Source organism: Podarcis tiliguerta (genome assembly GCF_965153285.1).
Source record: "Podarcis tiliguerta genome assembly, chromosome: 3".
Lineage (NCBI taxonomy): Eukaryota > Metazoa > Chordata > Lepidosauria > Squamata > Lacertidae > Podarcis > Podarcis tiliguerta.
The window spans coordinates 82,000,740-82,018,507 of record NC_139536.1 but is presented as its reverse complement, the minus strand read 5'-3'; the positions used below and the strand labels follow the sequence as shown (position 1 = coordinate 82,018,507).

General features: G+C 43.3%; 1 protein-coding gene across 4 annotated transcripts in view; it reads left to right on the top strand.

Moving 5' to 3' along the window:
• The window catches only part of KCNQ5 (potassium voltage-gated channel subfamily Q member 5), a 249,935-nt gene that overhangs the window by 156,066 nt on the left and 76,101 nt on the right, over nt 1-17,768 (top strand). For all 4 annotated transcript variants that reach the window (XM_083431158.1, XM_083431161.1, XM_083431159.1 and 1 more), the window contains one exon: nt 8,753-8,843. In XM_083431158.1, the coding sequence (XP_083287284.1) occupies nt 8,753-8,843 (91 nt within the window). The remainder of the gene's footprint in view (nt 1-8,752; nt 8,844-17,768) is intronic.

Here is a 17,768-nt window from a genome sequence, read left to right as displayed (position 1 = left end):
CTGCCGCACTGACAGAGCATGATTTCTGTTCTCATCCTGAAGCAAAGTTCTTAACCGGAAGCACTATTTCTGGGTTAGCGGAGTCTGTAACCTGAAGTGTATGTAACCTGAAGCATATGTAACCCGATGTACCACTGTACTGTAGAGTGAGTAATACAGAAGGTACAAAGAAGGCTATTCTAAGTTTTCTTATTTTTCCAGAGAAAGGCTGGAGACTAAGTACAAAAAGTAATGAGTGAAGTTGTAATAATTAATAGCTTTTGGGGACTGTAAAGTAAGCTTTGTGTCAAGCTTGTAAACATTACTTTGTAAGGAAGTGACAAAGGAAGAATATATTATTATGTATATTATATGAATGCTGTAAATAAAATTGATAATGCTGCAGTTTTATTGCATGTGCAGCAGTTATGAGAACCATCAACTCCAAGATTTCCTTCAGATCTTGCTTTGGATAAGAGCAAGATTTAGTCCAAATTGCTTCAGAGGCTGTGTGTTTCCGTTTGGGAACTGAATAGGAATCCTGATTAGGAAAAACAAATCTTCATACTTCACTCATTCACTACTATGGGAAATCAAAACATGTTTATAACTCCCCCCCCCCCAATTCAGCAGAATTGGATGAGATTTTCCTGAGTGGAGAAAACCTGCCAAATTATGGACCAAATTTAGTCTGGGTTGGTTAAAGAAAGCAAAAGGAATCCATAACAATTAAGACATTTGATAACTGTGTGTTTATGGCTAAAGGTCCTGATGTGGATTTTTCCCCTCCCTGTGGTGCTCCTAGGAAAGTAGCCTGTAAAATTTCAGAAAGGCAGATCCCGGTACCAAGGAGATATGATGAATGAAAAAACAGATTCAGACTTGTGAAACAAATTGCAAAGCTAATTTGACAGGAGTGTATGTGTGGGCATGTGGCAGAAAGGTTAAAAGGATATGAATGTCAAGCATTTCCCAAGCAACCATTACTAGCAGAACTAGCAACAAAGCAATAGAGTGGTACCTCAGGTTACATACGCTTCAGGTTACATACACTTCAGGTTACAGACTCCGCTAACCCAGAAATAGTGCTTCAGGTTAAGAACTTTGCTTCAGGAAGAGAACAGAAATCGTGCTCCGGCGGTGTGGCAGCAGCTGGAGGCTCCATTAGCTAAAGTGGTGCTTCAGGTTAAGAACGGACCTCCAGAACGAATTAAGTTCTTAACCCGAGGTACCACTGTATGCCTTTTTTCAACTATTAGCAACCACAGTATTCTTTCCTCAAAGCACTGGGATTGGAAAGCCCTGGTAAAATGTTTGCCTATGATTAGAAGGAGGATCTATCAAAATATTGGTCTCTCTCTCCCACCCTATATGGTACAGTGATACCTCTGGTTACGTACTTAATTTGTTCCGGAGGTCTGTTCTTAACCTGAAGCACCACTTTAGCTAATGGGGCCTCCCGCTACTGCCACACCGCCGGAACATGATTTCTGTTCTCATCCTGAAGCAAAGTTCTTAACCCGAGGTACTATTTCTGGGTTAGTGGAGTCTGTAACCTGAAGCGTATGTAACCCGAGGTACCACTGTATTTCCTTTATGTGGCAAGCTTGGGAAGAAGTGTTTTAAGTTTTGCAGACATTCTGCTTCCAGCATTTTTTAAAGAGAAGAGAGTTAGATGTCCCCAGTTCAGGATACTTACCGTATTTTTCGCCCTATAGGACGCACCGTCCCATAAGGCGCACCTAGTTTTTTGGGGGGGAAATAAAGGAAAAAAATTATTTCCCCCCCAGGCGCGGGGTTGGGGAAGCCCGAGCTTCCCCCGACCCCAGCCCCCAAACAGGCAGCTCTCTGCAAGCTGTGGGAGCCCAGTGCTGGCTCCCGCTGCTAGCGGAGAGGTCCGCGAAGCCTGGGCGCGCTGAGCTCAGCGCGCGCAGGCTTCGGCATGCAGGCACGTCTCCGCCAGCAGCGGGAGTGCTCCCGCTGCTAGCGGAGAGGTCCGCGAAGCCTGGGCGCGCTGAGCTCAGCGCGCGCAGGCTTCGGCATGCAGGCACCTCTCCGCCAGCAGCGGGAGCGTTCCCACTGCTAGCGGAGAGGTCCGCGAAGCCTGGGCGCGCTGAGCTCAGCGCGCGCAGGCTTCCGCATGCAGGCACCTCTCCGCCAGCAGCGGGAGCGTTCCCGCTGCTAGCGGAGAGGTCCGCGAAGCCTGGGCGCGCTGAGCTCGGCGCGCAGGCTTCCGCATGCAGGCACCTCTCCGCCAGCAGCGGGAGCGTTCCCGCTGCTAGCGGAGAGGTCCGCGAAGCCTGGGCGCGCTGAGCTCAGCGCGCGCAGGCTTCCGCATGCAGGCACCTCTCCGCCAGCAGCGGGAGCGTTCCCGCTGCTAGCGGAGAGGTCCGCGAAGCCTGGGCGCGCTGAGCTCAGCGCGCGCAGGCTTCCGCATGCAGGCACCTCTCCGCCAGCAGCGGGAGCGTTCCCGCTGCTAGCGGAGAGGTCCGCGAAGCCTGGGCGCGCTGAGCTCAGCGCGCGCAGGCTTCCGCATGCAGGCACCTCTCCGCCAGCAGCGGGAGCGTTCCCGCTGCTAGCGGAGAGGTCCGCGAAGCCTGGGCGCGCTGAGCTCAGCGCGTGCAGGCTTCCGCATGCAGGCACCTCTCCGCCAGCAGCGGGAGCGTTCCCGCTGCTAGCGGAGAGGTCCGCGAAGCCTGGGCGCGCTGAGCTCAGCGCGCGCAGGCTTCCGCATGCAGGCACCTCTCCGCCAGCAGCGGGAGCGTTCCCGCTGCTAGCGGAGAGGTCCGCGAAGCCTGGGCGCGCTGAGCTCAGCGCGCGCAGGCTTCCGCATGCAGGCACCTCTCCGCCAGCAGCGGGAGCGTTCCCGCTGCTAGCGGAGAGGTCCGCGAAGCCTGGGCGCGCTGAGCTCAGCGCGCGCAGGCTTCCGCATGCAGGCACCTCTCCGCCAGCAGCGGGAGCGTTCCCGCTGCTAGCGGAGAGGTCCGCGAAGCCTGGGCGCGCTGAGCTCAGCGCGCGCAGGCTTCCGCATGCAGGCACCTCTCCGCCAGCAGCGGGAGCGTTCCCGCTGCTAGCGGAGAGGTCCGCGAAGCCTGGGCGCGCTGAGCTCAGCGCGCGCAGGCTTCCGCATGCAGGCACCTCTCCGCCAGCAGCGGGAGCGTTCCCGCTGCTAGCGGAGAGGTCCGCGAAGCCTGCATTCGCCCCATAGGACGCACCCAGATTTCCCCTTCATTTTTGGAGGGGAAAAAGTGCGTCCTATAGGGCGAAAAATACGGTAGAAGAGACCTTGCTTCAACTCAGAGGAGCCCCACATCCTGCTTAGCATTATCTTGCAATCAACAGCCACTTCCAATGTGACTTAAGATCCTACCGCTTTTAGTTTGCCTCTCAGCGACATTTAACATGGAATAGCATTATAAATGAAGAGATACAGTATTGTATTCCATACAGCATGCCTCATAGGCAGCAGGTACATTTTTGTAAAATAAGCAGAACCACAATGCTTCACATTCAGTCTGGATTCCACCCATTTTTCCATAATGGACACATTCCAGAGAAAATTGAGTATATTTTAATCCTCCTATTGAGACGGGTGTTGTTTGTTTATTGTTTAGAAAGATTTACGGACTACTTAATCAGAAGACTTTCGTATGCATAATAAAACACTGCTAAAATCCACCAGACTTTTTAAAAAAACAAGTATACATAAGGTAAAAACAGCAAAACATTTAGAAACAAAAAGTGAATTTGTGGGCTGGATGGCTCACTAAACTAAATAAATAAAAGAGCAAGTTCAAGTTTCTACCACAAGGGACCACAAACATGGACAGCCTTGTGTATAGCTAAGGTTCAGTACTGCAAACGCCATTAATTCACCCAATGCTTTATGTCTTGGGTTTTTGATGTTCTGAATGGTCTTCGAAAACCCTTCCTTGTCTGGGCAGCTTGCTTTGGTAGTTGCATTTCTTTCCTTTTATAGAGTTTAAACCTGCTTATCTATTGTTTTCCTAGAACTTTAAAATGAGGAAGAATAGGACAAGGGCAAACATCTCCACCCTGTTTCTAAATCCAAACATTAATCTCCACTATAATTGTCAAACACAGTGTCAAAACATGAATATTAATGCTTCAGCTTGTAATATACTTATTTTTTCCAGTATTCATTCCTAAAAAGCTATACTTACAAAACACTGGCTTACGTGCCGGATACTTTCAAAACAGTTGTCTGTGTTGACCTGCTCTGTGCTGTACCATTGTACATACTTTTAATAGACCCTGTAACTCTACTTTCATATTGTAATTCGCTTTTTCTTTAGAATCTTTATCATTAAAAAAGAAAACACTGATACTGCTTCTCTTCATAAGCATACTGCATTATAAAAGAAATGCATTTGGCAGGGATAATTGCAATATCTATTTTTAAAAATATATTAATATTATTTAATAAGTTAATCCAGTATTTATTATATCTCAACATAAATCACTGGAATACATAATAGGTAACAAAACACCAAAAATATATTTGGGACATAATGTAACAGTATGATGGGTGATATCCAATGGTGCCTGACTTTTTCTCCCTCCTGCAGCCTTCCATGTGCTCCCCAAATGTGATCTGGAGGGACCCTTCTGAAGCAGATTTTGGGGGTGAATGGACTGTGCGCACACAGTGTGAGCTGTGCACACACTGCAGGGTGTGTGTGTGTGTGTGTGTGTGTGTGTGTGCATGCTGATGTTGCACAGCTCTAGTTCCTTCAGTGGCAGGGGAAAGGTGGTGCGCTTGACACATGGCTATCTAAAGGAGGGGTCATAAAAGCCCATTGCAGTGGTACCTCAGGTTACAGACACTTCAGGTTACAGACTCCGCTAACCCAGAAATAGTACCTCGGGTTAAGAACTTTGCTTTAGGATGAGAACAGAAACCGTGCAGCGGCAGCGGGAGGCCCCATTAGCTAAAGTGGTACCTCAGATTAAGAAGAGTTTCAGGTTAAGAACGGACCTCCAGAATGAATTAAGTTCTTAACCCGAGGTACCACTGTATGTCCAGGGTCTGGACAAAGCACTCACAGCATCAATGTTCAATTCCATATTATGATGAATTAACTGAAATGCCGGAAAGTATGGTTTGACCCAAACCATATCCTCATAGAACCAAAGAGTTGGAAGTGTAGTCTAGGCTTGCCCCTGGCATGCAGAGATCACAGCTAAACCAGTCCCTACAATGCAATAATTTAATACATTACATTATATTTCAGAAATGAAAGTTCTTAAATTAAGGCATAGTTCAGAATCTGTTTATAAAGGAATGTTGCGGGATAATTGGGCCCTAGAGAAGAGTTTGGGTTAGGAAGGACTCTCCAAATTTCATGTGCAATAAAAGCATCTTGTAGAATCCATCCCTGGGATATTAGAAGAAACACATCCCCTTTTGTTCTGCACAAGACTTAAAAATGATTGACTGGAAAATAGCTTTAACTATGGGCAGCAATAATTTGTAACTTCTGAGAACACCATTTTATTAACAGTGGAAAGTGCTTTTCCCCCACCCTGTTTCCTGTGTCCTTTTCAGATTTTCTCTTTCACAGTGCATGCTCTCAACAAGGTTCTGCTGAACAGGAAACAGCAGCCAAAGCTAACGTCACACAGCGATTTTAGTGAAATAAAAAGAATTCATATTATTGTTAGCAGCACATGAGATGTCACCATGCTCCTTTCAGTAATATGACAAGAGCTTTCATGATTTACGGATGTTCATCCCTTTTTCTTCATATCCAGTCATTTATTTTAAAATTACACTTGATTTTCCAACCAACTGTTATTGTGATTGCATTTGGCTGTAATGGATTACTGAGAGTTTTGTTTTTTTTATGGTTCCAGTCCAAAATTATACCTGGCATGATAAAATGTGACATTATTACAAATTACTGCTTTAAACTGTCTGCCAAAAGGAAATACCAAAATTAAGAAGGTTTGGTGGCTGCTGGCTGTACTAGTGAAATAAAACTGTTTCAGAAAAGGAGCTTGAAAGTGCTGGACATGTCTGCAAATTAACATGGGTGGGGGACAAATAGTAAATTATTATTATTATTATTATTATTATTATTATTATTATTATTATTATTATTATTATTTTATCCCATTCCTCTCACATGAGCCCGGTCAGTGCAGTATGGGTTTTGATTCTTTTTATTCATTCTTATTAGCAGTCAACTTTTTAAAAATAATAATAATAATAATCTGGATCCTGTTAACATAGGATTTGTGTTCAATTCATGAAAAAGAACTGGTTTTGTTTTCAGTATCCAGATATGAAAAGACTCTTGGCTCATGTAGCATCATGGAAATTTGGCCAGGATTTGGGTCTAGAGTCAGCTATTTAAAACACACCAGCACACACACACACATACACACACACGGTTTATGTTGCCTTAATAGGCTATTGTCCTCCAATCTTTTGTTTGTTCTTTCGCTTTTTCTTTTTTACCCTTTAGTGAAAATATCTAGTTATTCAAAGAAATATTTTAACTCCAGTTTTAAACCCAATCAAGGCCTTCATTAGTTCAAAGTATCTCATAACTTTAGCACATTGTCCAGAAAGTAGATGCCTAAAATAGCAGCATGGATGATAATCCAAACTTCTTTAGACTGGACAGTGGTGTTAAGTCTCAAGATTCTGTTGAAACTCTTCTGAGGGCGTTCATGGGCGTAGCCAGGGGGTGCAGGGGAGGGGCAGCTACCCACCCCTAAATCAAGTAAATAAATAGAAATACTTGACTAACTGACCCATTGCATCGCAGATAACTCGGTTCTGCCCCTCCCATCATAATGCCTGCCTCACCTCCATCCTGACTATGAGGGCCTTTCATCTCTGTGAGGGCCCTTATTCCCTAAGGATCCACAAACCTTGAGAAATGGCTTCCTTGGAAGGTTAAACAGTGGCATCCTAGGAACTGCAAACCCCATTTATGCCTCTATTTGCCCTATGTAAAATGCAGTGTGCCATTGCTGGAAGATGGTGGCATGCCTCACAGCAGAAGATAAGCCGGTGAATGACCCCTTGATGTTTTTATTGATGTTAATTGGCCCTGTAATATTGTTACCTGAGTAGATAATAAAGACAGATGTTTGTTGTAGAGTTTGGGTCCTTGTGCCTATATCTCTGTTGGTAGTATTGAGTAGCTGTTTATGCTATTTCCCATTTCAATTCTGATACTTACCCTTCATGGCTGAAAGCCAAACAGGATTTAGACATACAAAGTAGGGTTTTATACTTTCCCCCTTTAACAGCAGACCCCGCTGTTCAAACTGCAGTTGCCACATAGAAATATGTCTGGGAGTTGACTCTGCTGTTTGAAAATATAAATCGAAAGCTCCCTTGGGTGTACCAAACTAGTAGTACAGTTTTTTGGATCAAGGACAATATTAATGAGCTGGAAAATACAAAGCACATGAAATCATACAATAAAGGCTAACAAGGTGAAAGCAAAATACTCATAAATGTTGAATTGTAGCAGTAGCAAAGTACCTGATTTGCAAACAGTTTAATGTTCTCAGCAGTTCAGCCCTTCCCGTAAAGCTCAGTTAAAGGGAAAAGACACATTGTGTTCCATTGTGTTGTTGTTGTGTGTTATTATAAAAAAATACATTTAATCTGTTCTTCAGATGTTTAGAAACACCCATCTTACTGACCCTTATTTACGTGAATGCTCCTTGCTTTCATGAGGTCTCAGCTCCTAAGGTCATGTTGTTATATTCATAGAAAAGACTAGCTATGGGGCTGTAGGAACCACATCTTTTTGTGGGGCTCCAGGGCCAAAGTCCCTGGAGCCATGAAAGGGTGTGTGGTTCCTGTTGTACGATGTGTAGGGGTAGAACCCTAGGCACCGCTTACACTCAAGTGAGACCTCACCTGTGGCATGCACCCTGATTGAATTCCCAGCACACCCTATGGAAATAATTGCTTCCAGGGATGGGTTTTCCTGGTTTTGCTGGCTCAGACCTGTTTCTGATGTTGGGCCCCACCAATTCCAGCCACATACCCTTGTTCTCTGGATCCCACCTAGTGTGAGGGTTATTAGAAAACCTAACACCATATTCCATGGCAGCTGTATCCGCAGCCATGATTTGCATTCTCGGAATGACCCTCAAATAATTGAAGAGGTACCAGCCCCTATCTGGGTATTTTGTGGCAACTATGCCTGCATAGATAGAGGAAACGGCCCGTCAGGTTGAAAGGGGGCATTCAATCTGTGTCTTTTTGCCCCTTTTTGTATTGTCAGTTTTCCAAGTGTCTGTTTTTCCTTTCTTGGACTCAGGGGACAGCAGAGAGAACAGGTCTGGCAAATGGTCCTTACTGACGCTCGAGAGCTGGGTGCCGGGGCTATCCCCGGGCCAGAGTGTGAGCTTCTGCTCATGTTTCCAGCATGAAATTCACCTCTGCGCCAGCCTGCCAGATTGGCCAATGACAGTCTGATGTGGAGGGCTGGGAACAGGTCCGCTCCTGGGGGATTTAAAGCTGCCCATGCTGGCGCCAGCACCCTGCTCTAATGGAGACGTAATTACCGTATTTTTCCATGTATATGTATGTATATTTTCCCTGTGTATAAGACACCCACTATTTTTTGGGACTCAAAATTAAGAAAATGCGCTATGCACTATCCATGTATAAGACAGCCCCTTATTTTAAACTTCAAAAATTTAGGGGAAAAAATTTTTAATAGTTTATTTTCACTCCAATGGTCCTTGCTAATTTTTACATTATTTTGTTTTTCAGTTTTCTCCTTGTCTTCGGTTGCTTGATTTTATCAGTGTTTTCTACTATCCCTGAACATACCTGGCTTGCCACTAGTTGCCTCTTCATTCTGGTAAGTAAACTTTTATGAACCAAATAATAATAATAATTCAGAGATTGGAAAGTGCATTATATATATATTTTATACATATCCTTAGTAAATTAGGGTGTATTTTATCAGTACGTTGGGAAATTTAAAAAATGATAGCAGCAGAAAAAGGAATTAAAAAATGATAGCAGCACACTATTATGCAAGTTTTCTCTGAAGTAAGGCCCATCCTGTTAAGTGGAACTCTTACTTCCTAGGAGGGTGTTTGGTGAGTCATATTTCATTTGAGATTTATTCAGAGGTGGCAAACCTACAACCCGGTTGGCTGGTGTGCCTCCCCACAAGCAAATTTACCTTGTCCTCCCAAGACTCTACCAATTTTGGTGGCAGGAAAATAAAATAAAATAATAGACATAGTGTTCTGGTGGACAGAGAGGTTTAAAACCTACAACCCGGTTGGCTGGTGTGCCTCCCCACAAGTAAATTTACCTTGTCCCCCCAAGACTCTACCAATTTTGGTGGCAGGAAAATAAAATAAAATAATAGATACAGTGTTCTGGTGGACAGAGAGGTTTAAACCTCTCTATTCAGCCCTGATGAGGATGCACATCACCTCTTCCGATTCACAGATCAGTGGGAGAAGGCTATGTGTCTGTGTGGCTACATGCACATGAAGTGGTCAAACCCATCTTTGGTATGTGGGCCCTGGAAGGTTGACCAAGGGTGAGCATGGTCCTTGCGTGAAAAAAGGATATCCAATACTTTTAAGATATAACGTGGGCCAGATACAGGTATATATAGTTTTTGAAACTCTGAAGTCTTTGTGCTAGGAAAGGAACTTATCTATGAGGCCATCTCTGCCCCTACCCTCCAGAAACAGGCACATTATTATTGGGGTCTCTTTGGAGGTGACCGTGTTCCAAGATTAGGATTCTGCCCGTTTAGAAGTTACGAAGAAGGGCTGCATTCCCCAACTGTAGACTTTCCCATAACTACAACAAACTGCTGGGGGAAAGTACCGTATTTTTCGCCCCATAGGACACACTTTTCCCCCTCCAAAAATGAAGGGGAAATGTGTGTGTGTCCTATGGGGCGAATGCAGGCTTTCGCTGAAGCCTGGAGAGCGAGAGGCATCGGTGCGCACCGACCCCTCTTGCTCTCCAGGCTTCAGGAAGCTATCTGCAAGCCTTGCAAGCCCGGGAGTTCCCACGGGCTCACAAGGCTTCCGGGCAGCAGCCTGCCGCCCAAAGCACGGGGAGCCCTCCGGAGGACTCCCCGTGCTTCGGGCGAGTGTCCGCAAGCCTTGCGCACCCGACGGGAGGTCCCACCGAGCGCGCGAGGCTTGGGGCGGCAGCCAGCGCCCAAAGCACGGGGAGCCCTCCGGAGGACTCCCCGTGCTTCGGGCGAGTGTCCGCAAAGCTTTGGGGCGGCAGCCGCAGCTGGGGGAGGGAATAATTTTTTTTTATTCATTCCCCCCCCCCAAAAAAAAACCCGAGGTGCGTCCTATGGGCCGGTGCGCCCTATAGTACGAAAAATACGGTAAATCTGTAGAAACTGTTGTGGATAGAAGCTTTAATCCTATTAAAACATGGTCTCCATAGCATACAGAAGATATATTAATGACAGATTATAAGCCTCTGATATCATCCTGCTAATAAAAAGTTAGTATCTGGATGTATACTGGAGATGGACCGGGGTGGCTGGAGGGAGGAATTCTCAGTATTTCTAGAGAAATGTAATTGTACCTTTGCTCCCAAACTCCTTGGGAGTCGAATGTTCCGGCTCTCAAACAATCAGAAACTGGAAGTGAGTGTTCTGGATTTTGAACGTTCTTTTGGAAACCGAATGTCTGATGGGGCTTCCACGGCTTCTGATTGGCTGCAGGAACTTCCTGCATCCAATCAGAAGCCACACTTTGGTTTTTGAATGTTTCAGAAGTTGAACGGACTTCTGGAACAGATTCTGTTCGACTTCTGAGGTACTATTAAATATACTATTTAGGCAGAGGTGGCTCACCAAGATAGGGTGAAGCTGCTATGCTAGCCTCTCAATAGGCAGGTTGTTGTTGCATACTGAGAGGGGCAAGGCGGCAGGGAGGTCAGCATGGTGCAAGCACACCAGCCAGAGCTACTCTGGTGCTCCTTCCAGAGCATTTGCAGGATGCCAACCTCCTTGCTGCCCCTTTCTCCTCCTGATAAGCAACAATGACCCTCCTGCCAGTAAGCTAGCATAGCAGGTCTCTGCCAGCAAGCAAAATTCTTATTTACAGAGGTTTGTACAATTACTACAAAATGGCACAGTATTACAAACAATATATTCTCTCTTTTTGGGGGGTGGGACTTTCATGATATGCTGCCCTTTTCTTTCTACCTCCATGGAAAGATGTTTATTCTAATGAAATTTAAAAGTATCCAGAAAACCCAATTGGACATGAGATAATTGACTCCCTAGAAGAGGCAATGCGGGTTGTGATTCTTTTGTGCAATTCTTGCTGTCCTGCTGGATCACTGCTTACTGAAGTACAGAGGAAGAAAATATGAGAAATACGCAAATCTGTATTATTGTTATTAATCTTGCAGCGGTTATTAGCTACAAATTATGAAGGTCTGGCCATATTTACTATTGTTAGCTCCACTTTTGTTCTTCGCATTTGGGGGAGTTTTAAGTTTCTCTCAAAAGGTTCTCCCCTTATGGGAAGCCCAATGGTGCTGTCTCCATACAGCAGAGCTGCTTTATTTGGAATTAGTGTACAAAAATATAAAGAAGATTGTGATACATGGGGCAAGTGGCAAAGAAGATTTCATTTGGAGATCAAATGGATGATGTTGGCAATAGTGACAAAATCCCAGAAGGGTAGCCTCTTTAGTCTTTCGGAGCAAAACAACAAACACTTTACAGATTAACAGATTTATTTTGGCATAAACATCTACGTTTACTTGTACAGGCAGAGGAGGACCACCTCTGCAGCAAATGCTTGTGTACTGGGGGGGGGGCGGGGCGGGGAAAGAAACATTGCAGTCAGTGACGGTATCAACAAATGGAACAAACAACTAAATGAGAGAGGAAAGTGACTGTGTAAAGAATGAGTAATTCTAGATTTTATGCAATTCAAAATATTAAACCTTTATGCTTCCCCCACTTAAGTGGAGTGCCTAATGACTGTGTTGTTCTGTATTCTTCCATCCTTTTGTAACTTGGACTAAGTTCTGCCATTCAAAAAGTAACATTGCTAATTACTGGAAGGGGGTAGTGGTCAAAATAACAGGTCCTAATTATTAAATTAGAGCAAGCAAGCAAGCGCACACACATACATACACACACACACACACACACACACACACATTTGGATCCTGCCCTTTTCTGTTGATTTTTAAAAAAATATTTCAACATTTATATAAAGCGTCCATGAGCTTTATAATTTACCTCCTATCTATGCTTTACCTCATAACTGTGTTGTTGTTGTTTTTAAAGAAAATTTGATTTGACTCCCTCAAGAGTTTATGGACTCTGGAGGTTTTTAAGCAAAGGTGGGCTGGTCACCTCTCATGTATGCTTTAGTTGAGTTTCCTGCATTTCAGGTGGTTGGACTAGATGACTCCCATGGTCTCTTCCAACTCTATATGATTATTTTATTCTAAGCCTGCTTTTGTATGATGATCACTCTTGCTGGATTGGGGCATAAATATTTTAATTTCTCTTAGCTTTGCTTGGATCACCATAATATCATGTTTTAAGTTCTATTGTCAAGAGCACTGAAATTTGTCCAGAGTTTTGTATGAAGAGCTTTAAAAATGCTGATGTTATTTCTTAGCCTTTTGCCTTACCCATTGGCAATTTATCACAATCTGTGCTTTGTACAAAATCTTAGCATATTTTGAAATTTGTAATATAATGACCGTTAACTAGCAGTAGCAGAGTATTACATCATACCATATGCAAAGCAAGCAAATAATAATAATAATAATAATAAGAGGAAGAAGTGGTAACACCAATATAAATCAATTTCCTGAGCTGGCATGGATAGTGAATGTCAGGCATCTAAGTCTGAAGCATAAGAAATAAGATCCTACCAGATGACGCAAAAGTGTTCTGGGTCCTCTGCCCTCTGGTGACATGCAGTTTGTGTGTTTTTCCCCCCAAAATGGCCAAAGTCCATAAGTTCTTATACCACAAAGACAAATGTTGATTTTTCAAGGTTTTCCATTGCTGAGATCTTGAAATCCTAGTTAGAGCTAGCATCCATGTCAACAGTTCTTTTTGAGCGACTAGCCTTCATGTTATCAGTCAACACGTTCAGTAATGACAGTTGTGGGGAGACCTGAACAGGTGATTTAATTGTTTTAGGTATTTCATGATCTATTTGAGACAAGAATAATGAGACCTGAGGGTATTCCCACCAAAGATGGAAGAATGTCCTTTGAAGCTCACAGCTTCACCAGCAATCCTGTGTTGACTGTGACGTGATAGGAGACATCTGCACAGGTAGCCAATGCCATCTGTGCACAACTTTGAGGGAACATTCTCTCACATATGATGAAACTGACTTATGAGGCCTAGCTGACCACCATGATTTTCATTCAGATTCCTCTATTTCAATGTTTAGATACTTTTCCTGAGAAAATATAAGGCCCACCAAGGGACCAGCAGTAAGCTCTAAAAGCTCTGTGTAAATAATAGATTAAACAAAATAATAGATTAAACAACTAAACAACAACAACAAATAATAGAGACCAGTACTTTGCCTCTGTGTCCCTGGAGCCTTCATTACATATCTTAAAGTGCTAGGGAAAACATTCCTTTTTTCCCAGGCCTTTGGCTAATTAAACATTCTATGGCCTTTTAAATGGGCTGTTGTTTTTGTTTCTTATTGTGGTATGTATTTTTATATTGTAAACCACTCTGTCATCCTTGGATGAAGGGCAGTAGAGAAATTTAATGAATAATAATAATGGTTTCATAATTAGTCAGAGATCAGGACTGGATCTACACTGATTGTAAAAACGCTGTTTAAAAAAGTAATATAGCTCTCAGTGCAATTTCGCATTGACAACAGGTTGCTGCTCTTCAGTGACCCTCTGGTGTCACCTTTTTTAAACACATTTTTAACATTATAACTAACCAGTGTAGATTTGCCCCTAGTAGCTTGGGCTTTAAGTGACTGATCTGCCAATATATGGTGAAGTTGATACTTCTGGGTAATCAGTTTAGACCTGAATCCCTCATTTTTTTATTTTAAAATATTTTTGAGGTCTCTATTTTGAAATCTTCAAATATCCAAAAAAAAATCCTTCTTTGGGTAATTTTAAAGCAGCGAGCTTAAGCAGAAGGAAAGCATCTGACTTTCCCTTATGCCATTAGCCTTTAGTCTTATTATGTGCATAAATAAATGAAACAACGTCTTTCATGCTGATATCACAGAGGCAGATAACAAAATAGAGCTGGCCACTGCTCCCCCCCCCCCCCAACATAAAGATATAAAGTAATACAAGACTCCAGCTATATATAAAAAATAATGTTGCTTGGGATGTTTCAAATGAAATAAAATCCTTTCCTTCCCCTCCCACATAAACTTGGATTTTTGATATGTCACCATAGAAAGAAGTTGATAAAACTCATCTTTTCAAATGTACAAACTGCAGTGATGTTTCCTTTATTTATATTTAGACAACTGAACAAAGGGTCATGTTTACTAGGGGAAAGAAAAGGGGACTGGAAAAGTTCAGACACAGAATAAAACCGTTTCCTGGAAATGATTACACAGTGGATGTGTGTAGGAATAGAAAGATATAGAGAAAACGAAGTATTTTGGAAAACATACAGCACTAAACTGCATTTTTAAAATAGAGTTGGTACTAAAAGCTCTCTTACTTTGCTTCTCATGTTATACCTCTTGAGTACTTATTGATATACATCTATAAGCCCTTCAGTCACTTTCATAACATACAAACACACACATACTCATTCTGAAAACACAGTCATTTCCAGAGCATTCTACACTGTCTAGACCACTAACAGTTAAATCAACAATCCAGTGCAAAGGGTATTCTTAATCCCATGGCTTTTAGGGGACTAAAGTAAGCCCCTGCTTCTGATATTATTATAATAGCATGGGAGGCACTCTTGAATGTGCTTTTCTTCTTAACACTTTGGTAGCATCAGATGCTCATGTTCACATGGCAGAAGCCAGCTTGACAACCCTGTAAACAACAAGGAGGTAGCGGCTTATGGGTCTCTGAGAGCAGCAGGCACAGGTGATTTTGTTAAACTAGAAGTAGCCTATGAGATTTTGTGGACTACAGCTCCCATCAGCCCTGGGTTGGTGGGAGTTGAAGTCCACAACTTTTGTGGGGCACCACGTCCCAGCATTAGACAACTGTAGTGCCTAGACTCTGCTATGCAAGACTATTGTAATAAATGAGACGTCCGGATTCCAGCAAGTTTCCCTACTTTGGTTCCCAGTGGACTGAGTAAAATCTAGCTACCAAATGTCTGATAATTCTGTAGCAATTGAGCCCTCTGAATACTTTGCCTTTCTAATCATGGAGCATGAGTTCGCCCAAGAACTGTGGGCATACCAAAGGTCACCCCTTTTCATCGTCCAGATGACAGAATCCTGGAAAAACTTCAGAAATCAATGGTGTCTTTAACAACCTGTAAAACTGTCATTTTACAAACCACTTTTGGGACTCACCAAATTCCCAAGTGCCTCCTGTCCTACATTGTTCAGGATGCCCCACCAACCTCCATAATGGGTTTCTCAGGAGGCAGACAGTAGAGGGAGAAGCTTTTCTTCCATGAATTTACCTTGGGCTCCAGTCCAGTTTTTGTAGCTTTTTTTCTTGACATCACAAGCAGGAGCACATGCTTGCAATATGCCAGACTTGCTACCTACTATTTATTTACTACAGATTGTTTATAAGGCAAGGTTTATTTTGTATTAAACTGTAAATAAATTTTAAATGTTCCTAAACAAACTGTTTCTCACATTTTGATTTTATAAATAAATAAATCCAAGAGACACTTGTACAATTGTAGCACCGTGTTTGTAAGTGCATGTGCGGATAAACCTCTGACAAATTCAAAAGATTATAAAAACATTTGGCATTCTATCTAGATGGCTAGTCAGATACTTGGCAAGTCAAGTAGATAGGAACAAAAGCAGCTGCAGAAGCATAGTTGAAATAAATTATAATGTTCAAAAATATGGTAGGTAATTTAAAGCCCTGTGGTCAAAAATAAAATCCAGTAATGGGAAGTTACAGATAATTTTCAAGTGGAAACGCAGTACAGCAAATAATAAAACTGCTGCTAATACACTCTGCAAAGCAAGCAGGTCTTTACACACACACACACACACACACACACACACACACACACAGTCCTGGTTCACAAGACCCATTAAGGCACATTATGGCTTAGCAAGACCACACAAATATGGAAGCTCTTTGAAAGGAGCTCACAGTCACTTCGTTCCTTTTACTATTGTATCTTACTAAACCAAGGAAAACAAAGGCTAGCACAGCATGTCATCCGAACCGGGCCTCACTTGTTCCTACTTAAGCATGAGCTGTAGGGAGTCCCAGTTCAGATGACATGCTAAACCGAACCCCAGTTTAGCAGGACCCCCCTGTAGCAGGAAACCCCCTCCCCATCATTCAGTTTGTACAAACTTCACACACACTCACACTCACACACTACATACGCTACACTTCTGTTATAAATTCATAGAAAATCAACCATACATCGGATTTGCACTGTTCCACTTTTATTTTACTCCATGAAGGAAGGACTACAAAATGGGGAAGGTTTGATACAGGCCAGCCCAGCACATCCACAGGAGCCCTGCCCAGTTGCTATGCCAACCCTGATGGTCCTAGACAGAAGACAATCAAGATCGCAAAGAACTTCCATATGGGAGTGGATTCAGCATGGACTGGAACAAAGGACAATGATCAGATCTTCCCTCAGAGGGCAGGAAACTGCGACTACCTTTTGTCTTCTGAAAATGACTCATGGGGAGGGGGAGAAGGGAACCAGCCAGGTGACAAGACACTCAGGTTACCACCACAACTCCTCCCTCAACCCCTCCTTTCTGTAATGTATGCATGATGTTTCTGGGGGTGGGCTTGACCTACAGGATGGGAATTTCAAAAGTTTTTATAAAGTCTTGCACACCATTTTTCTGTGTCTTTCCTCTCTCCTGCAAGTGAGGGGAACACCCTGTTGCAACAATTCAATAAAGGCCAAGCCTACAGGCTGCTGTTTTGCTCCAAGTTATCCTGGTTGGTGTCTTTGTTTTTGTCCAAGGGAGCCCTCGGATTTTTCCGGTAACACCCCCCAAAAAAGACTAGGGACGAGCAAAGCATTTGCAAGCTACTCTCCAAGAGCATGCTTAATAAGTTTAATAAGCAGTAATTTGTTACGTGAACCGTCTCAAAGTCTTGAGTAAAGTACACTGTTGTAACGAGGTTGAATCAATTTTAAACATCAAGAGTGAATCAGTAAGTGGAATACTCTGCATGCAGATAATTTTCATGGGACAGCACTGTGTCAATTAACTTTGGAAGAAAGTGTTTTCTGCAAAGGCTTAAAACTTGGAAGAAGATACCAGAGGGATAACTGCAAAGCATTGCGGCAGATGGCATCATTCGCAGAACAGAAGTGTCAACAGATTGGGTATACTCTCAAGTTGTGGTAGAAAGGAAAGGGAGAGAATCACATTTTCCACTGACCCCCAAGGAACCGAGCAAAAAATATTAAAAGTATACACTTCCACTCATCTCTGAGATGAGAGATGTTAGCCGAGATGGCAGGAGTGAAAAATCTTTCCTCAGACCATATGCATCAGCAGGATTTTGGCAGATGAGAGGTTCGTTCTTTAAATATATTGCAGTTGGTTTCTTCGTGCTGTCTTTCAGTTACACACTTGGAAGAAACAGCTCCCAGAAG